This window comes from Acipenser ruthenus, chromosome 8 (assembly GCF_902713425.1).
Source record: "Acipenser ruthenus chromosome 8, fAciRut3.2 maternal haplotype, whole genome shotgun sequence".
Lineage (NCBI taxonomy): Eukaryota > Metazoa > Chordata > Actinopteri > Acipenseriformes > Acipenseridae > Acipenser > Acipenser ruthenus.
The window spans coordinates 35015285-35036440 of record NC_081196.1 but is presented as its reverse complement, the minus strand read 5'-3'; the positions used below and the strand labels follow the sequence as shown (position 1 = coordinate 35036440).

The 21156-nt window shown below is 37.4% G+C and overlaps 2 protein-coding genes across 9 annotated transcripts in view; one reads left to right on the top strand and one right to left on the bottom strand.

The window, feature by feature from the left end:
• The window catches only part of LOC117406953 (leucine-rich repeat and calponin homology domain-containing protein 1), a 129955-nt gene that overhangs the window by 18640 nt on the left and 90159 nt on the right, over positions 1 to 21156 (bottom strand). For 4 of the 7 annotated variants that reach the window (XM_034011423.3, XM_034011427.3, XM_034011428.3 and 1 more), the window contains one exon: positions 17222 to 18619. The exons of 1 other annotated variant lie outside the window; for it this stretch is intronic. In XM_034011423.3, coding sequence (XP_033867314.3) covers positions 18416 to 18619 — 204 coding nt within the window. In that variant the 3' untranslated portion in view covers positions 17222 to 18415. Of the gene's footprint in view, positions 1 to 13047; positions 16571 to 17221; positions 18620 to 21156 lie in introns of those variants that run through there. 2 more of the 7 variants (XM_034011425.3, XM_034011429.3) reach the window with 2 other exon arrangements.
• On the top strand, positions 6926 to 12526 carry esd (esterase D/formylglutathione hydrolase). 2 transcript variants are annotated; one of them, XM_034011187.3, is made up of 9 exons: positions 6926 to 7043; positions 7675 to 7744; positions 8290 to 8378; positions 9270 to 9368; positions 10513 to 10637; positions 10980 to 11099; positions 11426 to 11524; positions 11736 to 11903; positions 12240 to 12526. In XM_034011187.3, the coding sequence occupies exons 2-9, from the start codon at positions 7677 to 7679 to the stop codon at positions 12318 to 12320; spliced, it is 849 nt and encodes a 282-aa protein (XP_033867078.1). In that variant the 5' UTR covers positions 6926 to 7043; positions 7675 to 7676; the 3' UTR covers positions 12321 to 12526. The 2 variants fall into 2 exon arrangements, with proteins under 2 accessions (XP_033867078.1, XP_033867077.2); XM_034011186.3 differs by lacking the exon at positions 6926 to 7043 and adding an exon at positions 7130 to 7255.

The following is a 21156-nucleotide window of genomic DNA, read 5'->3' as shown; positions in this document are numbered from 1 at the left end:
CACCCGGAGCACCAGCACATTCAAGTGGAGCACCAGCACATTCACGCGGAGCACCAGCACATTCACCCGGAGCACCAGCACATTCACGCGGAGCACCAGCACATTCACCCAGAACAGCAGCACATTCACCCGGAGCACCAGCACATTCACCCGGAGCACCAGCACATTTACCCGGAGCACCAGCACATTCACCCGGAGCACCAGCACATTCCCCCAGAGCACCAGCACATTCCCCCAGAGCACCAGCACATTCACCCGGAGCACCAGCACATTCACGCGGAACACCAGCACATTCACGTGGAGCACCAGCACATTCCCCCAGAGCACCAGCACATTCACCCGGAGCACCAGCACATTCACGCGGAACACCAGCACATTCACGTGGAGCACCAGCACATTCCCCCAGAGCACCAGAACATTCACCCGGAGCACCAGCACATTCACGTGGAACACCAGCACATTCACGTGGAGCACCAGCACATTCCCCCAGAGCACCAGCACATTCACGTGGAGCACCAGCACATTCACCCGGAGCACCAGCACATTCACGTGGAGCACCAGCACATTCACGCGGAGCACCAGCACATTCACCCGGAGCACCAGCACATTCACGCGGAGCACCAGCACATTCACCCAGAACACCAGCACATTCACCCGGAGCACCAGCACATTCACCCGGAGCACCAGCACATTTACCCGGAGCACCAGCACATTCACCCGGAGCACCAGCACATTCCCCCGGAGCACCAGCACATTCACCCGGAGCACCAGCACATTCACCCAGAGCACCAGCCTATTTCATTAGTTTAGATTCCTACACCACAGCCATATTTGGTCAGCTTCTGGTAAGAATCAAAAAATAAATTGACATATCTATGGCAAAGTCCCTGCAACCCATTGTACAAAAAATGGAAACACCTGGGTCAATGAGGGACACCAAGTATATTGAAAGCAGGGGCTTCCACACAGGTGTGGCTCATGAGTTAATTAAGGAAATAACATCCCAGCATGCTTAGTGTCATGTATAAAAATGCTGGACAGTCCTGGTTGCCTATAATTATGGCTAGCATGGCTGCAAGAGGAGACCTCAGTGACTTTGAAAGAGGGGTGATTGTTGGGGTGTGTTTGGCAGGAGCTTCAGTGACCAAGAAAGCTCAACTTGCTGATGTTTCACGAGCAACGGTGTCTAAGTTGATGTCGGCATGGAACTCCGACGGAAAGACATCATCAGCAAAGGGCAACAGTGGGCGGAAGCGCATACTCCAGGATCGTGATATCTGTGCATTAATTCGAAGTGCAAGGCAAAACAGGCAAGCCACTGCAGATCAACTGACTGCAAATTTCAACCTGTGGCGCGAGCAGGCAGTTTCATCAAAAACGGTCCACTGAGAACGCCACAGCCGTAGTGGCTCAACGCCTTATTAAGTGACTTTACATTGGTGTTTCCATTTTTTTGTCCACTACTTGTACAATTAACAAGTTTCATGATATCAAAATAACAATGTTATTTTAAAAGGTGAGTGACTTTTTACAATATTTTGTGAGTGCTTTATAAATAAATACCAAAAATGAGCAAGGCTTGTCATAAATCACCTGGGAAATACATTTCTCAATTTTTATTTGGGAGCCTCGCCAGGAAAAAGAGATTACATTTTGAAATATATTTTTAAGATACAAAAGACAGTAAAAGCAAAGGGTGTTCTGTAACTACTTATCTGCTCACTAGTTTTACCACTTCAAAGGATGGGTTACTTACAATAGACTTTACTGCACTTCAGTGATTTCATTACAAATATGGTTTACGCCTTCAATTTCTCTTTATGGAAAGAAAAATTGCTTCTACATAAGATTTACAAACCGTTGTTCTAAAGATTAATACTGCTAGTTTTTTATTGTGTATATGCACATTTTCCATGTACAGTACTACCACTGTAGATTTCAATTGAAAAGACTGGCATCTGCTCACTTTCTATGACATTGGTCACTCTCACTCTGGCGCAGGTAGAAACCTAAACTAAAATAGTGCTTTTATTTCTACTGTCATTTTTTTCTGCCCCAGGTGGCTTGTTGCATTTTTAACTCCTATGTGTCATAATGGTAAATGACTGAGGAGATTGACTTCAGGGTGAAACAGTGTTGGTAACTACAGCCTAGCATACCGCTGTTTAGTATTGTATTTATTTTGTACAGTAAACTGTATCTAACCTATGGTAAAAGCAACAAACATAAAAAATGCAACACAGTGCAGGTTATCAAAAGACAGCTGGTGCTAAAATGAAAGTGTACCCACTTTAACTGAACATATTCTGAAGGACAAAATATGAACACAGTATTTCATCCTCTTATTACTAATAACATAGTCAGAGTATGAGGTTCTTTTAGAAATGACATTTCTATCTGGTGAATTGTATTTTCAGATAAGAAACAATATGCATTCCTATTTTCAAGGACTAATTCAGCTGTGGCATGAGTCATGCTTTTATTCCATTTGTAGGAATCCTACCATTAAGGCTCACCACTGTATGCCGACTTTTCTGTGCAAAGGGGCTAGACTATAGTATGTATGATTATAATTAGTCACTTCTGAGCCAATTACATGCCTTTTTATGTATAAAATGAGGTACTTTATAACTTTATATGAGATTGCATTTATTCAGTTTCTTAAGCAAGGAATAATCAACACTGTCAATTCTAAAATATGCAGCTTCATAAATGTCATCCATTAATGAAAAAAAAATTAATATGAGCAGAATTGTAAAATATAATTGCATGGGATTCAAATTGTCCATAATTATCAGAGAAGAAGTGGAGCCATTCCATCCATTTTAATTGTTCAAAACAGCACAAAACAAACATCACAAGCACTGAAAATTGGTTTAGCATTTGTGTATGATGAAGCGTGTCTGTAGGATGTCACTGGGTGTTAGCATTTACAGTCAAACACTCCAGTCATACTGGAGTATTTTCACAGGCTTCACCTGTTGAACAGTTGCTTGGTAACCAAGATGAAAAACAGAGGCAGATATTATTAACAATTTCATACTCCTCTCTTAGGACTCCCTTTGCTATCTGGAACACTGAAGGTTAAATTATTATAAACTTCAGTATTGCCTGCGTGGAAAGCATTACGTTTGGAAACTTAGGATTCTTTGTCTTTTACCTTTAGAAATGAAGGTTTGAAATTATGGTTGTTATTAAAGTATTAGGAAAGACTTACTGTCAAAATGTTTCTTTTGGCATTTCTCATGGCAAAGCACATAAAGGCAGGTGACCTATGGTAAATGCGTAATATAAATTATTATAATGCAGTAATAAATAAATAATAAATTAGTAGAATGCAAGATAAAGTGTTATGGAATGTTTTCAGGAGGGATGTTGGCCCTTTAAATAAGGGCCAAAATTATTATTTTATTATTTATTTCTTAGCAGATGCCCTTATCCAGGGAGACTTACAATTGTTACAAGATATCACATTATTTTTTACATAAAATTACATTATTTTAACATACAATTACCCATTTATACAGTTGGGTTTATACTGGAGCAATCTAGGTAAAGTACCTTGCTCAAGGGTACAGCAGCAGTGTCTCCCACTCGGTTGAACCCACGACCCTCCGGTCAGGAGTCCAGAGCCCTAACCACTACTCCACACTGCTGCCCTGTCATGCTGTTACAATACACATAGATCATCACGACATGTCAACATTACGATCAAGGGGTCTGGAATGAAAAACAAGACCTACATTATATTGTACTGTAAGTTTATTTATAAGGAAGGCACTGTAGATTAAAACAGAACCATTCATTAATCACAATACCCTTTACTTATCCATGGATGACCTTACAAACTACTGAAAAATCAGCACAGTTATACAGTACACATAAACAGTATAACAATTTATAACAGCAGCATATCACAGGAATAATAAAGGGATAAAACACTCCCTCGCTATAAACCATAAATGTGTTTACAGTAAGTACAGTATTAACCCAAAAACCAAAAAGGATGGTCTACACAACTTCAGCCATTTTTTTAAAGGTGAAATGCTGGCCCTGACCACAAAAGAAAACCACAGACCACCGGAATAGTCTGCATTCAAGATTCATGTATTTTATATATCATAGAATATATGTGTTAAACATATTAAATGATATAAGTAAAAACAGTAAAAATAAAGAAAATGTTTGTTTAATGTATTTTGACACCACAGGGGGATGATGTAAGGATACTCGCAAAGTGATTTGCGGGTGCAAAACCCCCATAATGTGTCTGTAAATCTTGTTTAGCAGCCGTAAAGTCTGATTTTACTGATTGCTAAAAATGTGGCGTATGTAAAGAATGGTGTTCACCTGGCGTTCTGCACCCACTGTCAAATTTGTACTTTGCCATCATTAATCCATTAAAATTATATTGAAATGCATTAAAATGAAGAACATGGAATTGGGCAGGATCTGGATACTAAGCAGGCACAAACATTATAATGTGATGTAAGGATTTTGCCTTGCACTTAGGCAATTGCTGACCCTCCAAAAACTTTACATCTCTTCTTACAAGGTGCAAACCATTGTAGAAGCGAGTAACTAAGAGCTGTATAAAAGCACACACCTGCAGAGACCTGCCATTGGCTTCAGGATGGCTGCTGTGGTACACTTCCTGATGCGGCGATACTTGTTGAGAGGCAGGAACACGTTCAGCAATTAATCCCTCCAAAATCAAAAGAGAGTCCGTTCCTGCTGTAAATTTCAAGAAAACTGGCCAAAACAATACCCATGCATTACACCGGTGAAGGATGATCCATTTAGTGCTAACTGTACTGTTTGTGACAAATACATGTATATTGATCACCAGGGTGAGGGAGATGTGAAAAGGCACATAGAAGGACTTATACAGTGCAGCTGCTACCAAAACAAACTGCTTGGTAAATGATGCACTGGCACCCCAGACCCAGTACTTGATTACTGCAGGAAAGAAATTTAGCATTGCTATTGATGGAAGTAATGATCAGGAAAAATGTACCCACTCACTGTTAAAATATGGGATGTTAATGGTAGCATCATTTCCAAACTCAAGGATATGGGGTTGAATGCATCAGGTACAGCCTAACCAATTTTTGATGAAGTAGATAGAGCCTTTCAACAGCATGACATCCCGTGGAAAAACTGTATCTTTTGGGTATAAGTGGAGCTGCTGATGCTGAAAGACTGTATGATAAATTCACACATTATCAGTTAATGCAAGATCTTGATGAGGACCTTAAGCTACAGATGGTCACAACAGATGAAGATAGAAATTAGCTTGTGTGTATCAACAAATTGTGGAACTGTGTAGCTGGTATGAAACATGCCAGAGTCAAACTCCTTTCAGATTTCTAGGCAAATTTGCAAAATGAGTTCTTCTTTTGCCACATAGCAATGTAGAATCAGAGAGGCTGTTCAGCTATGTTTCTAAGAACAAGACAAAAAACAGAGCAAATCCGAAATGTACTAAGACACTAACAGCACTGTTGCAGTGCAAAATGAATATGCCCAAGAAAATGAAATGCTACGTCATACAGCGACTACTGCTCTCAAATGTCATACAGTGACTAATGCAATTTGAATTTTGCACTGCGCCTATACTTACATCACCCCCAGGAAACAACCAGTTCCAAGAATGTGTAGAAGCAAAAGACTTCCCAAAACAGCATTAGTAATCAGCAGCAATGACAACTACCATGGCTTCTTAAAAAAGCAAGATGCTTTTCTCACATTTTGGTATGGAGTTTACCCATTTAACGTTAGTCCGAACAGTCCATAAACTGGGGCCAACATACAGTATGTTTGATACTAATGAAACGGTTAGCTTCTTTAAAAATCAATCTTTAAATAACGCAACAGTTAAAGGTGTGAGAACAGGACTCGTCATCCGAATTGCTAAAGTACTTAATAAGCAATAACCCAACTCTGCAGTGAAATGCCTTTGTGCATAGTAAAACAGGTGTTTTGTGCATAAAACACATGTAATTATATTACACTGCAATGTCAGGCAGATTTGTTCTTATACCTTTGGGTAATGAATAGTAATATGAATAATAACAATGAAAATGAAAACATGACTTATGCATGCCCGTTCCCAAACCTTCATTAAACTAGTGTGGATTTGATTGACACATTTTAAAACATTTGAACCAGCATTTGATATAATTATGCTACACAGTAAATATATAAAAAGTATAAATAAAACATGATTTCTGCTGACACTCAGAATTCTACTTCTATTAGTCATTTATTTGATTTCACTCAAACCATGCATTGCTGATTACTTCATCTTGAAATGCTGATTAAAAATACGCACTGACAGCCCATAGAACTGCCACAAGGAGCTGAGAGTACCCTGAGTGCTGCTTTAGATCATTTAAGCAATCTAATGGTGATCTTGGGAGGCTTCTTTATTCATTAGAATAACAGGAGTTTTTCATAAGTTGCTCTATTTTTCTGATTCAGAATACTGTGGTATTCTTTTCTAAACTACCTGTAATGTTGACTATTTCTTCTTTCCTAATATTTCAGTTACTTTACTGGTTAAAGAGCTGGTTAGGTTGGTCCAAGAAGTCCTATTAGAGTAAATCAACTGTTGTTTACACTCCCTTCAATAACTTCCCCAGAAAGTAACTGTAGTGATGAGAATCTGAAGAAACAAGTATTTAATCTTTCCCACATGCATTTTTGTTAAAGTAATTCGATTTTACAGGATGTTATTATTTTTTATTTTTTTGGAAACGTATGTGACACTGCATATTTTAGAACAAATGATACTATGTATTAAGAATGTTAATCTTTCTCAGTACATCTATTTGTAACCAGCCTCATCTAGCGGCCACTTTGTGTCATTACACGCAAATAATTTTTGGTAAGCGAAGAGTTCAATTTCACTTTTGAGATCTAGGGGGTGGGTGTACATCCACGTTGACGTTCAACGTCACGCAACGCAGCTTGGACTGTGTGCACTGTAACTGTTAGAGACAACCGGAGGACGACATTAAGTCCTGTATAAGAGCAAAAAGGTACGCCTTACAGAACACTCCTATTTTAACTGCAGTGTGCACAATGAAAGTGCAATAATAATAATAATAATAATAATAATAATAAACTACGTTAGATTTGCAGACATTTTGATCTACAGTCATGTCTGGAACTCCATTCTTGACTGCAGTTGCTCGGATCATTACTAGACATAAACTGTATAACATTCGTTTGCATACGTCTTCTTATACAGGTTAGAATTTTGAATTGATTAATTCGTTTTCCAGATTCGTTAGTAAATGTTTTATATAAAGAAGTAATCGGTGTCGCTGGTTTTACCTACCAGCTAGTGAACGCAGTTTTAGTAGTTTTTCTAGGCCCTTAGGAAGTACGGTTACGGCTGTGTGGTTCAGACTAATCGAGACAGTTACTAGTACGACTGTAGGCTATAGTTGTTTGGTTACAATTAATCACAGCACTTACTCAGATTTGCCTGTGTGCATACCATAATGTGATATGAGTGATGCACTACTTTGAAAGATCGTTGTTTAGTTTTCTTGAACAAACTTAATTTCGAAAAGGTTGCTTTAGTTACTAGGTAGCTGTTATGCCCACTTCATTAATGCAATGCCATTTTACTAACTCTCGGTGTGTTGTATTTTGTAATCAAAGCAATGGCGCTGACTCAAGTTTCGTCCAACAAGTGCTTTGATGGTTTCCAGAAGGTGTTCGAGCATGACAGGTGCAGTCATTATTTATATTTCTGTTATACAAGTAATGCTTGTTAAAAGTACGAGACATTAAGCGAGGAATCATGTTTGCACTACCATACGATATATTAAAATGTTGAATTGTGCAGAATAATTTGGCACCTACAGTACATTTTGGTATATTCTAACAAGTCCCTGCGCATTAAATAATTGATATATTTCTTGTAAATTTGACCTTTATTACCTGGCTTGTACTAGACATGGCCTACTTAATAAACGAGGGGCGGTTCTGGTAGATTTTAAAGTAATCTAATACAGAATTTAAGCACGGAGTCAAAGAAGTGCAAGACGCTGTAAATTTGTTTTCAGTAATGGACTGATGTGTGTATATAGTTTAGTAAAATAACTTCAAAAAATATAGTTGGATTAGGTTGCATTAAATGCAGCTTTCCAAAAATATATATTTGGAAGAATTCCAGCTACTGTACAGTGCCTTTTAAAGCAGCTATATACCACGAATGATTTGGAAACCGTTACCAAAGATCACATGTCATCTGCCAAATGTCATGTTTTACAGCACAGAACTAAAATGCAAGATGAGGTTCGGCATTTATTTACCTCCAAAAGCAGAAAGTGGAAAATGTCCTGTGCTGTACTGGCTCTCCGGTAAGTTTACTGTATGTTTAATGGAAATGCATTGCATAAATGTGTTCCTCTGGTACAGTGGTAATCAAACCTGTCTAGCTCACAGGCACATTTTGGTATTTATTTCATAAAGTTGTGTTATAGTCATTTTTCTCAATAGAGAACATTCAACGTGCTACTCATTACAATTTAATAAAATATACATTTGTCAAATGGTACAAAAGCACTTATTAGCACTGAAACGACTTTAGTTTCCCCACCAATAAATACATCAGTATGGCACAGGTTTTGTCCATGTGTCCTGGGACAAAATGGGGATAGTGTCTTGCACAATTCTATTAACAGGACAGTTCAGCCGCGATTTAGCAATTTGTTTTCGTGGGATTGGGCTTGTATATAAAATTGAAGTCCAGATCAAGGAGGCAGAAGAGCTGAAGATCCCTTGGAGTTATAACAAGACCATTGTAGTATGGACTTGGGTGCCAGTTTTAAGGGGCTTTGTAAAATAAAACCAAAGAATCATACATACAGTATTTGATATATTTTTCTGTTTGTCTCTGTGTACCAACAGGTTCCTATGATCACCCTGTACCCATCTGGGATAAGCAACAGCTGGATGTTTTTTTTATAACATTGTAATGCTTAGCATCAACCAGCTGTTTTTAGGGTTAATGCCAGGATAACCAGAGTGATTTCCACAGTGCTCTAATAAAATGCAGCTGTGATTATTCCTGACTGGGTAAAGGTTCATCTAATCAACCCGTAAGCTTTTTGCTTCAGTGAAAAGTACCCACTACCTCTTTATAAAATTAAAAAAAAGATTTTAAGACTAAATGCACCTGTAGAAGAGAAAAAAAAAACTATGTGCTCACAGTTTGCACTGGAATAAAAGCATATTATTTTTCTTTACAGGGTTAACATGCACAGAGCAGAACTTCATTACTAAAGCAGGCAGCCAGCAAGAAGCAGCTGAGCATGGAATCATTATTGTCTGCCCGGACACCAGTCCCCGTAAGTGTGACGTGTACAATGTGAATGCCAGTCGTGTGTGTATCTTCTCAGGTCTAGAGCTTTTTACAGAAAAACCTTGACTTACATTGTCACAATATGGTATACTTCAGCAGAAAAAAACGCAGGGAATGTTTTGCTGTAGGATATTGCCACACCTCTGGTGGCTGTATCTCACGACACCTCAAGAAGTGGCTACCGACAACACCACCCTCCCTAAAGAGCATATCTACTTCACTATACACTTCACTGTGAAGAGCATATAGTGACCCTCCACTCACCAAAAATACATGCATGTAAATAAGATGATATCACATTTCGGTTTGGGAATCAGCGGATGAACATTGTAATGGAGGAAATGTAACTCAGCAGGCTGACAGATAGTGTGTAATAGCTGCAGTAGTATGCATGTCAAATATGGGACACTAAAGATTTCTTCTAACTGATTAGTGAAATGATTGCAGGTTACTGTGTGTTTCAGTTGTTAAACTATGTTCTCCTTAATTAATCAACTGGGGGTTTGCTCTCTTTAAGTGATTTCATTTACCGACATTTACAGTAAACTGTCTTCAGGGAAAATCTCAGCTTGCTAATCTGAACGTGGTTCAACTTGGTGTATTAAAAGCCCATGTCACAACTGCTGTTGAAACAGTAAAATGTGTTGAAGAACAACAATTAGGGCTGTAACAATACACTAATGTATATGCTGGTCATGACACTATGTATTGCGATACATGGGATGGTCCACTTGTATGATGTATAAGAAGATCAAATGGTCATTTAATGATGGACTATTTTGTTTATAAAAATGACTATAAACACACTTATTCTTCAATCACAAACCACTTGGTTTACTACAATGAGCTATGTTGTGCTTTTGGTCTTGTGTCATGGACAAACGGTCCTCTATTACAATACGATATATCATGTAAAGAAAGTATCACGATCCATTGATACACAATTTAATATTTTCACCCTTAACAGCAATATTACCTTCAGAAGTCAAATGTGATATCTCCTACAAAAGACAGTTCCAGTGATGGACAGTGAATTAGTCCAATGGGATTGTGTTTTATAAAGACATTTGCATTGCTGTTTCTTGGATAGTTGTTTTGAATGATGGAATTAACAGGATACATCTTTACAGGTGGCTGTAATATAGAAGGAGAGGATGAGAGCTGGGACTTTGGTACAGGAGCTGGCTTTTATGTGAACGCCACAGAGGACCAGTGGAAAGTAAATTACAGAATGTACTCCTACATCACAGAAGAGGTATTTAGTTTAATAACATTACACTGATATTACAGCAATTTAGGATGAACTAGTAAGGAGACAATTTGTACACTGAAATATCCATCAAATTTGAGAGAGATGTATGCAAGACCCTGTATTTATAGTGAAAAAATATGAACTGTTTAGTGTGCCATCAGTGGTACTTTCTCAGTAATGTGCGATAATAGTTATGGCATTTTAAAATGTTTTTATTTATTTATTTATTTTAATGTTTCCAGTAAATGATCAAATGCGACCCTCCATTTAATACTTCTCCCCCCTGCTATTTTTGTTATCTATCTATATAAATATATAATGTATGTTTTATTTAATTATCTGCAGCTTCCTCATTTGATAAGCTCAAACTTTCCTGCTGACTCTGAAAGGATGTCAATTTCTGGACATTCCATGGGCGGCCATGGGGCTTTGATTTGTGCCCTCAAGAACCCTGGGAAATATAAGGTATAACTTAAGCAGTAGGACAGAAGTTACTGCATTTCAGAAGTCATGGTAGACTACACTGCGTAAATTAAGAAAAATATTTTCATAAAGGATTATCTGCATTTCTGTATTCAAACAGGATGAGAAATGTGTGTCTCTTGACCTTCAGGATGCTCACCAGGGAAGCAGTACAGAATATGCAAACTAGATTACCTTGAAGCATGTCTAATATCACAAAAGGCTTCATCAACTCATCCCACGCTGTTACCAAATCAAATTAGATCAGTTAGAAAACACATTTAGAATGACAAAAAAAATTATAATTTTTCTTTCCCATCCCTCCCCAGTCTGTTTCAGCTTTTGCTCCGATCTGCAACCCAATGCAGTGTCCCTGGGGACAGAAAGCGTTCAACGGATATTTGGGCTCAGATAAATCAAAATGGGAGGTACGTTTTAGGGACTTGTTCACCTGAATATTGAAGCCATAAATCGCAGTAGGAAAATTAGTCCTAAAAAAAATACCAGCTTCAGTGTAGACTGAGGAAGGCAGGAGTGCATCGAATCTAGTGGAGGTATACTGTAGTTTTATCCGCCACTATTCAGATCAATTGTATAAACCTCAGAGTGTGCTATTTTATTTTTTTATTGCCTCGGTAGAGCTATGATGCTACAGTCCTGGTGAGTGCCTACTCCGGCCCACAGCTAGACATTCTCATTGACCAGGGCAGAGATGATCAGTTTCTGGCTGCAGGACAGCTGCTTCCGGATAACTTCATTGCTGCTTGTACAGAGAAGAAAATCCCTGTGGTCTTCAGACTGCAGCAGGTGTGTATACTTATCCTGTCTTTGGTTTTTATGTTTAATGTTGTTTAAAATTGTTAGTATATTATTACATCTTGTAGCAATCCACATGTTTCTTTTTTTTTTTTTAGTAATAATGGTCTTCAGAGTCAATAAACAGTCAAGGGAAGTATTTTCAAAACTTGGCAAGAGTGGAGTAAGGCCTAGAGTCAGTAGTACATTTTTTTCAGAAAGGAAAAAAACAAGTTACCACACTAGAAATAAACAACAAATGTTTAGTTGAGGAGTTTGTAAAGGGCGGTGTGTGGTTCATGTTTTCCTGGCACTTCATGTTCTCTTTTGTGTTTTATTTCTCTCTAGGGGTATGATCACAGTTATTACTTTGTCTGTTCGTTCATTAGCAACCACATCAAGCACCACGCAAAGTACCTGAATGCGTAAGGATTCATCAGCTGTCACTGGGGGCTTGAGGTGTTGCACATTGCTCATCAGAGAATACAGTCTAAGTGTGTCGATGTAATGTTCCACCTTTCAATCAATGATTTTGTAACGGTGTGGGCATCGCTTTGATCAGAATGTTGATCGTAAAGTATGGGAGCATGCAAGTATTAAAATACATTTTGCAATAAACTGGTTTGTTCAACAAATATATAATGTCCTTTTTTCTTCACTTCCAGTAAGAATGTATATAAAGATATTGTGACAGATCTAAAATACCACCACTGTTTAAACTGTTAAAGTAGGATTTACAGCAGCATTTTACAGATTTTCACAAAAAAAAAAAAAAATTGTTGGATGTTTGACTTTCAAGGTTCTAGATATGAGGTTCTAGGTCCACCACTATTAAGATCTTATTTTTTATGTTAAGAGTTGCTAACATGGAGGGGTTGTAGATAAAATAAGCCAGCAATATAAAAACATGATGGCCCTCTGAAACATTACAGTATGTGACCCAGACTCCACCCAAAAGGCATTTAACCAGTGTTATCAGTATTGATACATTACACTCAGAAGTGACACGTAAGAAATAGGAGGCATTTTTGCTTTTTACAAATAAAAGGTTTACTGTTAAATAAAAGTAATATTTGTACTACAGTATGTACACTATTTACAGAAGTTAAGGAGATGGTAAAAAACAAAATGTTTCATGTGTGTAAAGACATTGCACATATGAATGCTGTACAAAGACTGTTTAAAAGTCCTAATAGCCATACTCATGAAAGTTGCATAAAAAGCAGTATTACAAAATATTGAAGATATTTTCATATTTATTGTATTATACAGCCAACTTTAAACAAATGCATAAACCCCAGTAAAACAAAGAAATATATATAAACCATGAATATGCAATGTCATCTTATATACATTAAAGCAAACTAGCAGGAAAACATGTTCCTACACAAGATACAGCAGTTTGCATACAACTACCAATCTACTAATTTCATCTATTTTTAAATTAATATATCAATTTTTGTTACTTTAGATTACACAAACACTTAGCAAAATATGAATATCTGCAATCCGTACAGATCACCAAACAATTTAGTTTTTAAAGTGCAGGTCATTTCATAAAGGTGCTAGCTGCCACTTGGTACAAATTTAAAACTGAATGTAGTAAAGCAAGCTGTTATTTTCAACAATAAATGCTGATGCGTTTGTTTACTCTGCTATTTTTTCACCTGCATTTATGTGCTGTAGTATTATCCTGGATATTGTCGGTGTACAATTATTACTGAAAAATAAAATGTAACAAGCAATACAAACAAAACTCTCACAAATTGATTTGATAAACTGAATAATGCAGGCCGAAACAACTGGCTGTAACTATTAACAGTTATATCAATGCAACAACCAGGAATTCAGGTTTGCATACAAAGATGAACATGATTTAACCCATCAATATATCTGTGTTTGATTTTTCAAGTCAAATTTACAAATTGTAGTCAAATAGCTTGAACTGAGTTTTAAATGGTGGGGTTTTTCTTTTGTTGGTTTTACAGGAACAAGACTTCGCCAACCATGGAACCTTAGTTACAGGCCAAGTTATGGATAACTAAGAGTCCATTCATGGTGACAACCCAAGCAACTGTGCTTCCTGTTCCCTGCCCAGTCAATCCCATTGTTAAAATCTACAATATATATACAAATTTAAAATATACACCATCAAGTAAAGCCAGCTAAAAGTGTATCAGAAATATCTTTTGTAGTTAAGACTGTCATTTGTTACAGGAAGTTATGCTTGACTCATGACTGCATGCACTGGTACTGAAAATACTGCGTCAACAAGGCCAACATTGGATTTTGATAATTTTTCATTTTAGTGTGTCCAAAAATTGTTTTCCCCCCTGATTTTCTCCCGATTTGGAATGCCCAATCGCTTTTCCCCTCACCGCAGCAGTTCCCCACACGGCTCAGGAGACCCGAAGATTCAGTGGGTGTCCTCCGATCTCACGACCAAGCCAGCTTCCTTTTTCACCCAGGAACTTGACCTCTCTGAGCTCACTGGGCGCCTAGCCAGCAGTGAGGAGAAACAGTCCCTGCTGGTTTTACCTCCCTAACCCACGGGCGTGCCTGAGCCAATGTGACGAGTCCCCAGTGAAGACGGGTCTAAGGATTATTTAATCATAACTTTAGTGTATTTAATACTGTACTCATAATATCTACCCTTCACAAACCAGTATCACTTTGCAGCTCCATTTATTGTCACTGACTACATACCTGTCTTGATCGAAACCTTACAACTACCTACACCAACAATCTACTGTATATATAACGTTTGCTTTTACTTTCTAAAGAAATCTGCTCCGGTCTACAATATCTCTTTCATTTGCTGGACACATGACATTTCTTTATGTCAATTTGGCAGCTAGCAAGAAAAACATATGCATAATTGAATTAGATTCTGCTGCTGAATCCTGAAGTAGTTTTTTTCTTAGGACACCAAGCTTAATTAAACTGCACATTAATAAAACATTTTTAAAAGATAGCCCCATTTAGAACACTTTTTGCCTTTTTGTGACATATTCATAACCAGTTTTTACTGTTTCGCAGTGCCTTTAGTAAACACAAATATACATTGTGCAACATTTTCAAGCATGTCATTCTGTTTTTGTGAAATTCAAATGTGTAAAAATGGTTCTAATTGCCAGGTTACCCCTACAGAAGGCTGTTTTATTTCAGACAATTAACTGGTTGAATTTGAGTCTGAAATCTCATGTTTTTTTTCAACTATGAGATTATCACGTCATGAAAAATTGAATTCATATTTATCAGCAGTTACATTCATCCTTACATTTGTGATTTATGTAACTGACACAGCCAGCTTGTACTGTACCTATACAGAATCCATACTTTATTCCAGTCCTTGTATTACTTGTTTTTTTTCTTATATTTACACTTTATACAGTGTTCAAAAGTTAACACTTCAAGATCACAATTATTTGACATTATATGGAAGTATATTGCTTTTTTGGTTATACCCATTCAGTCCACATTTGTGGCCAAAATGGGGATAGGGTTGTGCCATTTCATACATGTACGCTTTATAACACTAACAATAAAAACCTTCACAATATATTTAGAAATGATCTAGGATAGCCCAACAGAGATAGTAACTTAAATTCCAGTGGGTCTTAACCCATGTTTCAGCTAGGTGGAACTGAGGCACCCCACTCCCACAGCTGAGATCCAAACCCCTGAATTCGCTGGCTCTTAATCCCCATCTCCATCCGCAAGAGCGAACTGCGGCCCTACACAGCTTTCAAAAATAAAAGGCATGTTTTCAAAAGCCTGCATTCACTCGTTCCCAAAACATATTCATTGTATAAGTGGGGCAGGTTGTGTTGAGCAAAACCTGGAATGCTGGAAACAGCATGGAATGAAGTGAAACAATACAAGTCAATCACTGTCTCCTGAGACACACTGGAAAAAAAAAAGAAAAAATCCTAATAATTTCACATGTTTACAGAACATAACCTTGCAAGTTGTACTCATATTACCTATGAAACTTCATCTGAAAATATATATTAATAGAATTAAAACTTAACCATATAAAAAAAAGCAGTTTTCCGATACATTTTTTTGTGACGTATACACCTTAATCCTCACGGATGAATAAACATCATCTATAAATAATTTAAATAAGTATCTTGTGATACTGGAACAGGTTATAGACTGTCAATACCCCAAAAAGCTTGATAAAAAGCAGTTTCTATAGCGATATATTACTGCTGCAATGGGAAACCTTGACTAAGTTATGTGTAGTCTTCCTGGTTAATCTTTGTGAGCACCAACAGCTATACATAACTTGCAGCACCTGTATCTTTACATAGCAATTCACTGTTAAAAATCTGATTACTATTAAAGTTGTGGAAATACTGTCCTTTTAGTTTTAAAATAAGAAAAAAAGTATAATAATGTCTCTTAAAACAATGGTCTTTCAGGAGGTATAGAGGCGATAGCTGTTGGTTCACTGGTTCACTTTGGCTGCACACGTTTCTGCAAACCCACATGGGTTGTGTGCCACTCTGCTGTAGGCAGCGTTCTGAACTCAGTGTCCGGTTGGCCTTACTTGATTTTCATGTAAACAAGGCCTGTATGGTTGTGGACACATCTATCAGCGCTTGGATGGTTATGCTCACTTTAACCAAGCCTTTCTCTTCAAGTATGTGATGGGGCAGACATAATTTCTCCTAAAATGAAACAAAAAAGCAGCACAAAATAAAAATGTAAAACACAAAATTATATATAGCGTAGAAGCAATGAACACAAACGACAATTATGTTACGCATATAGACTACACAGCAGAATAGAACATACAGATTGTGCCGTACCTTATGTGGAAGTGACACAGGATGCCCTTATTCACAAAAACTGTTCTCACAAGTTAAATAATGGGTTTTCACAGTCTTATTAATAAAATAATATTTGACAATCATGAAACTGTGCTTGATAGTTAAAAACAACAAAAAAACTATCTAGAACAGTTATATAAATCTAAAACATTCTTTAAATAACTAATGTGATAAAGCTTTGTGAATAGTGACCAGGCTGACATAATCCCACATATCAACTGTTGAGGAGGTTTTGCAGGATTCCTGCAGCAAGTTATCCCTTGAGAAAGTCTAAAGGTGTCAGAACTGGTGGTCATGTGAATGGTCAGATGGCCAGAGGGTATGTTACACAGACGATGAGTTTTTCAATAGTGCGCTACTTTAGCCCCAGCCTGTACTGTACATTCTATAAAATCTACTTGGCTTTCCACTGGCTGGTAGCGTCAAGCTATTTTTGTCTATACTCCAGGGTCAGCATTAATACAACATGAATTAAAAAGTAGAAAAGACTTTTAATTGTACTTTTTTTTATTTTTACCACCACTACACTAAATATAAAGAAACTACAAACAGATGTAATGTTATATATACATAGTTGCATATACATGTATTACGGAAGTACAGGTATCTTATTGGTAATGGCTTGTCAGTATATATTCTCAATGCAAGGTGAATATTCGTTAGTACTAAAAATACTATGACTAGTTAAAAATATATACCAGGTGACGTGGCGAAAACGGCAGCACTGTTTAACTTTGGAACTGTCCAGGCTTTAGGGCTGCTGAGATGCACCATTCATTACAGCAGCCATTTGGCTTCACTGCACATTTGGAAAAATACAAGTGCTGCAAGGTACAAAGGTAAATAGGATAGTGCCAAGCACAGTATTATCAGTGCATAGTTTAAAGCTTCAGGCAGTCCAGCTAGGGAGAGAATTTAGAGCTGGTTGCAGATGTGGTTCTATTTACCTTCACATCAGGTCTTTGATCATATCCCAGCATGGAGTTAGGAGGCTTCATTAATCTAGTCTAACTCTTTTAGTGCTATTGCCTAATATATTGCTCTGCTTTTGAAATGCTGCAGGCCCAGGGACTTGTCTGCAGAAAACAACAATCTTCAAGACACACACACTCAAAAAACAAGTTGTTTATAAACAGAAATCGATTCTTCCTTTGAGATGATTTGTATATAAATATCCCCAGTTAGTCAATAAAAGTAACAATGAATCTCGTCAGCTTAACAGTTTTAAATCTAATAAATCTAGGTATTTTTTTTTTATTTACTTCTGGTACACAAACATGGAATGATTGGGCTACCTCTATCACTGACAGCACTAAAGTAACTGGAACTAAATATATACTAATTACAACAACAATTAAAAAAACCTTCCCAATGAGAGTAATTAAGACCTAATAAAACTAAAGTCAATTAAATCCAGAAACTCTCCCAACTATCTGTGACCACAGCAGTGCTAATTCTAAAGCAAGAGCAGAAACAGAGGGAGTGATCATTAGAGCCTACAGAAAGTCTGGAATAACACACAGCAGCTACATTTCTAATGGTGTTTCAGAAATTGAACATGGTCTGCAGATGACCACCACAGAGAGGGACTAGTCGCTGAAAAATGTTGCACCGATAAGGGAACAATAAAATACCTGTGAAGTGTGTTGTGCGTTCAGAATGAAAAACGACATGCAAACCAGGTTAAATTAGTGCGCTCCAGTTGTAAGCAATAAACAGCAGGACTAGACAGAACAAGTGTAAGAGGCCGAAGCCAAAGAGGTCCCAGGTGCGCGAGGCTGGAGGAGGCTGTGTGCTCGTGTCCCCGCGTGCCAGCAGGGCACACACAGTCTTTTGAATGTGGCGGATGTCCGACTGCAGGATGTCGTAGGGAGAACAGAGGTCAGCCTATCCACGGGGACGAGCAGCCATCAGAACAGAAAAAAGTGCATTCAATTAAAAACACAGAAGAGCTCAAGAATCAGGGAGAAAGAAAGAAAGCAAGCAAGAAAGGTCTCAGTTAGGACTAGCACAGGCTACAATTTTTAAAGAGACAGTATAGAGAAGACAGGGATACACTGCAAGCATTTGTGCCTCGTTTCTTGTTATAACTTAGCTTTGAAGAGGTACACATTTATTTTAACAGTTGTAGTGTTAAAAAGACTAAAGCTGAAATATTTGCACTTTAAAACTATTTGAACAACAACAATGGACAAACCTTGACATATGTTTTGAGGTTACGATACAAATTATTGGTACTTAGCAGGTTTGTGATTTAAAAAGACTAGGCAGGGCCAAACTTAATGTCAACCCTAGTTGATATGGAAGTTGTTAGAACACATTTAAAATTTCAATATGGCACCACCACCATACAGTCTATATGAGGTTATATATATAACAAATTCTAACAAGTGTTGCTGTGGGATCAACATACTGAAATACTTTCTACTAAGACATAGGATTTCTGTGGCTGTTTTCAGAAAAACAGCTATTTTTAATCCTACTGACAAGACTTTAGAAGCAAGAGGACACTGTCTTTTTCAAAAGCGATGGCACTTGTGGAAACTTAAGATGTGAGCAAAGCAACTTATCAGTGTTATGGGTAATGAAGGCAGTCTATAGATAGGTGTAGTTTAAAAAAAACGATTGTGTAAGTTAGGCTTAGGTATGACTGCTAAGGCTGGAAAAACACATTCACTAGCATGAGATGCTGTGCTGTAATATGTAGCCCAATCGGTGACAGATCAATGAAGCAGCAAGGCAAATATGGTCATCTGCAGTACAAGCAAAGCACTTGACTACAGTATCTAACTAGGACACTGAATACAAATAGAATACACACCCACAGCAATCAGTGTTTGTAATATATATATATATATATATATATATATATATATATATATATATATATATATATGTACACACAGTATATATATATATATATATATATATATATATATATATATATATATATATATGTACACACAGTATATATAATATGTATATATATATATATATATAGTATAGTATAGATGAAAGTAAACACTGCTTTAGTATGTGAAGGAAAAGGAGCAGAAAGATACAACCTAATTATATTTTGAAGATATTTGGAAATTCAGTTTTATTGCAGTAAAAGTGCTATGGCATGGGGACAATTAGTAGTTCATTTTATCATGGACTATAAAGACATTTAAACATGTACATATATGAGAAAGCATTTTTGTACTATAGTTAAGCAGTGAGAAACAAACAGACAAAAGATCTAAACTGATATAAACATGCACCATCTGAAGGCCAATGAGGCACAAGGCTGACCCACTGCTCAGACTCTCGTCTGCCCTTTGCTTTTGAAGGAGCTGTGAATTGTGTGTGTAAAGCAACCGACATGTTTATGTGATCTATTTATAGACCACACATCTGCCAGCGAAGAAATCTTACTGTCCCAAAAGGAAATGTTTCAACTAGACAGAGGAGCATGCTGGGGCTGGGAGGGCCAGCGAGCAACAACCCTGGAGGAGGAATGCATTGCTTCAGCAATAAGTCGCGACAGGGTGTGCATTGTGGGAACAGCCACATGCCTCGGTGCCTAACTGCTGAAAACAAACAGAACAGAAATAAAGACAGCCAGAGCAATTGATTCAGACAGTAATCAATTGCAAATTAGTTTATTTTTTATTAGTTTCTAAATAACAAATAAAGGATGGCGCCAGTGGATGCAGCTGCAACAGTAGTTGAGCACAATGCTTTATTACTTTGGTATTTTGTTGACTAACAAATCTGACTAGAATTACTGGAAATGTAAGGCTATAGTCTGGATGTCACTGTGTTTTTTCAGGGAGTGTTTTAGTTTTCAATAACCAAAATATTAGTGCTGACTACAGTGTAATATCTAAATGGGAATATGTTTCAGTTTTTACTTTTCTTGTGTTTGGTTTTATTTCCATGAATGTTTGGGCATTTTCTTTACTTTAGACTGTCACAGAACTAGTCACCCAAACTGAATTAACACCAAACTAGATAGATACCCTGGCACATGCTGCAAAAACTAGAGAATCGTGTGCCTGTGTACTGTATTACCACACAGCTTGCTTAGTAGAACCCAACCATCATAACAAACGGTACCAACTACAGTACCATCAGATTGGAAATATTATCTATTAAAGAACTTAAAAATCGGATTATACCTTTGGGGGATTGGTTAGTATAACGAGCACTAGGCATGGTACACTACAGTATGTACTGTAGACTAATAATCACAGAGAGGAACTGGTGAGATAAGGCTAGCTTATGTGTGTACAGCAGTTTGTTCTGAACTGGCCAACAGATCGCACTCTGTATTAACATAAAGCCTCAGTTTAAAAAAAAAAATAATTACATCCACACTGAAATGTTTGTCTGGGTGTTTCTTTTTTTTTCTATGCAGCTGCAGTAAAACAAATACACCT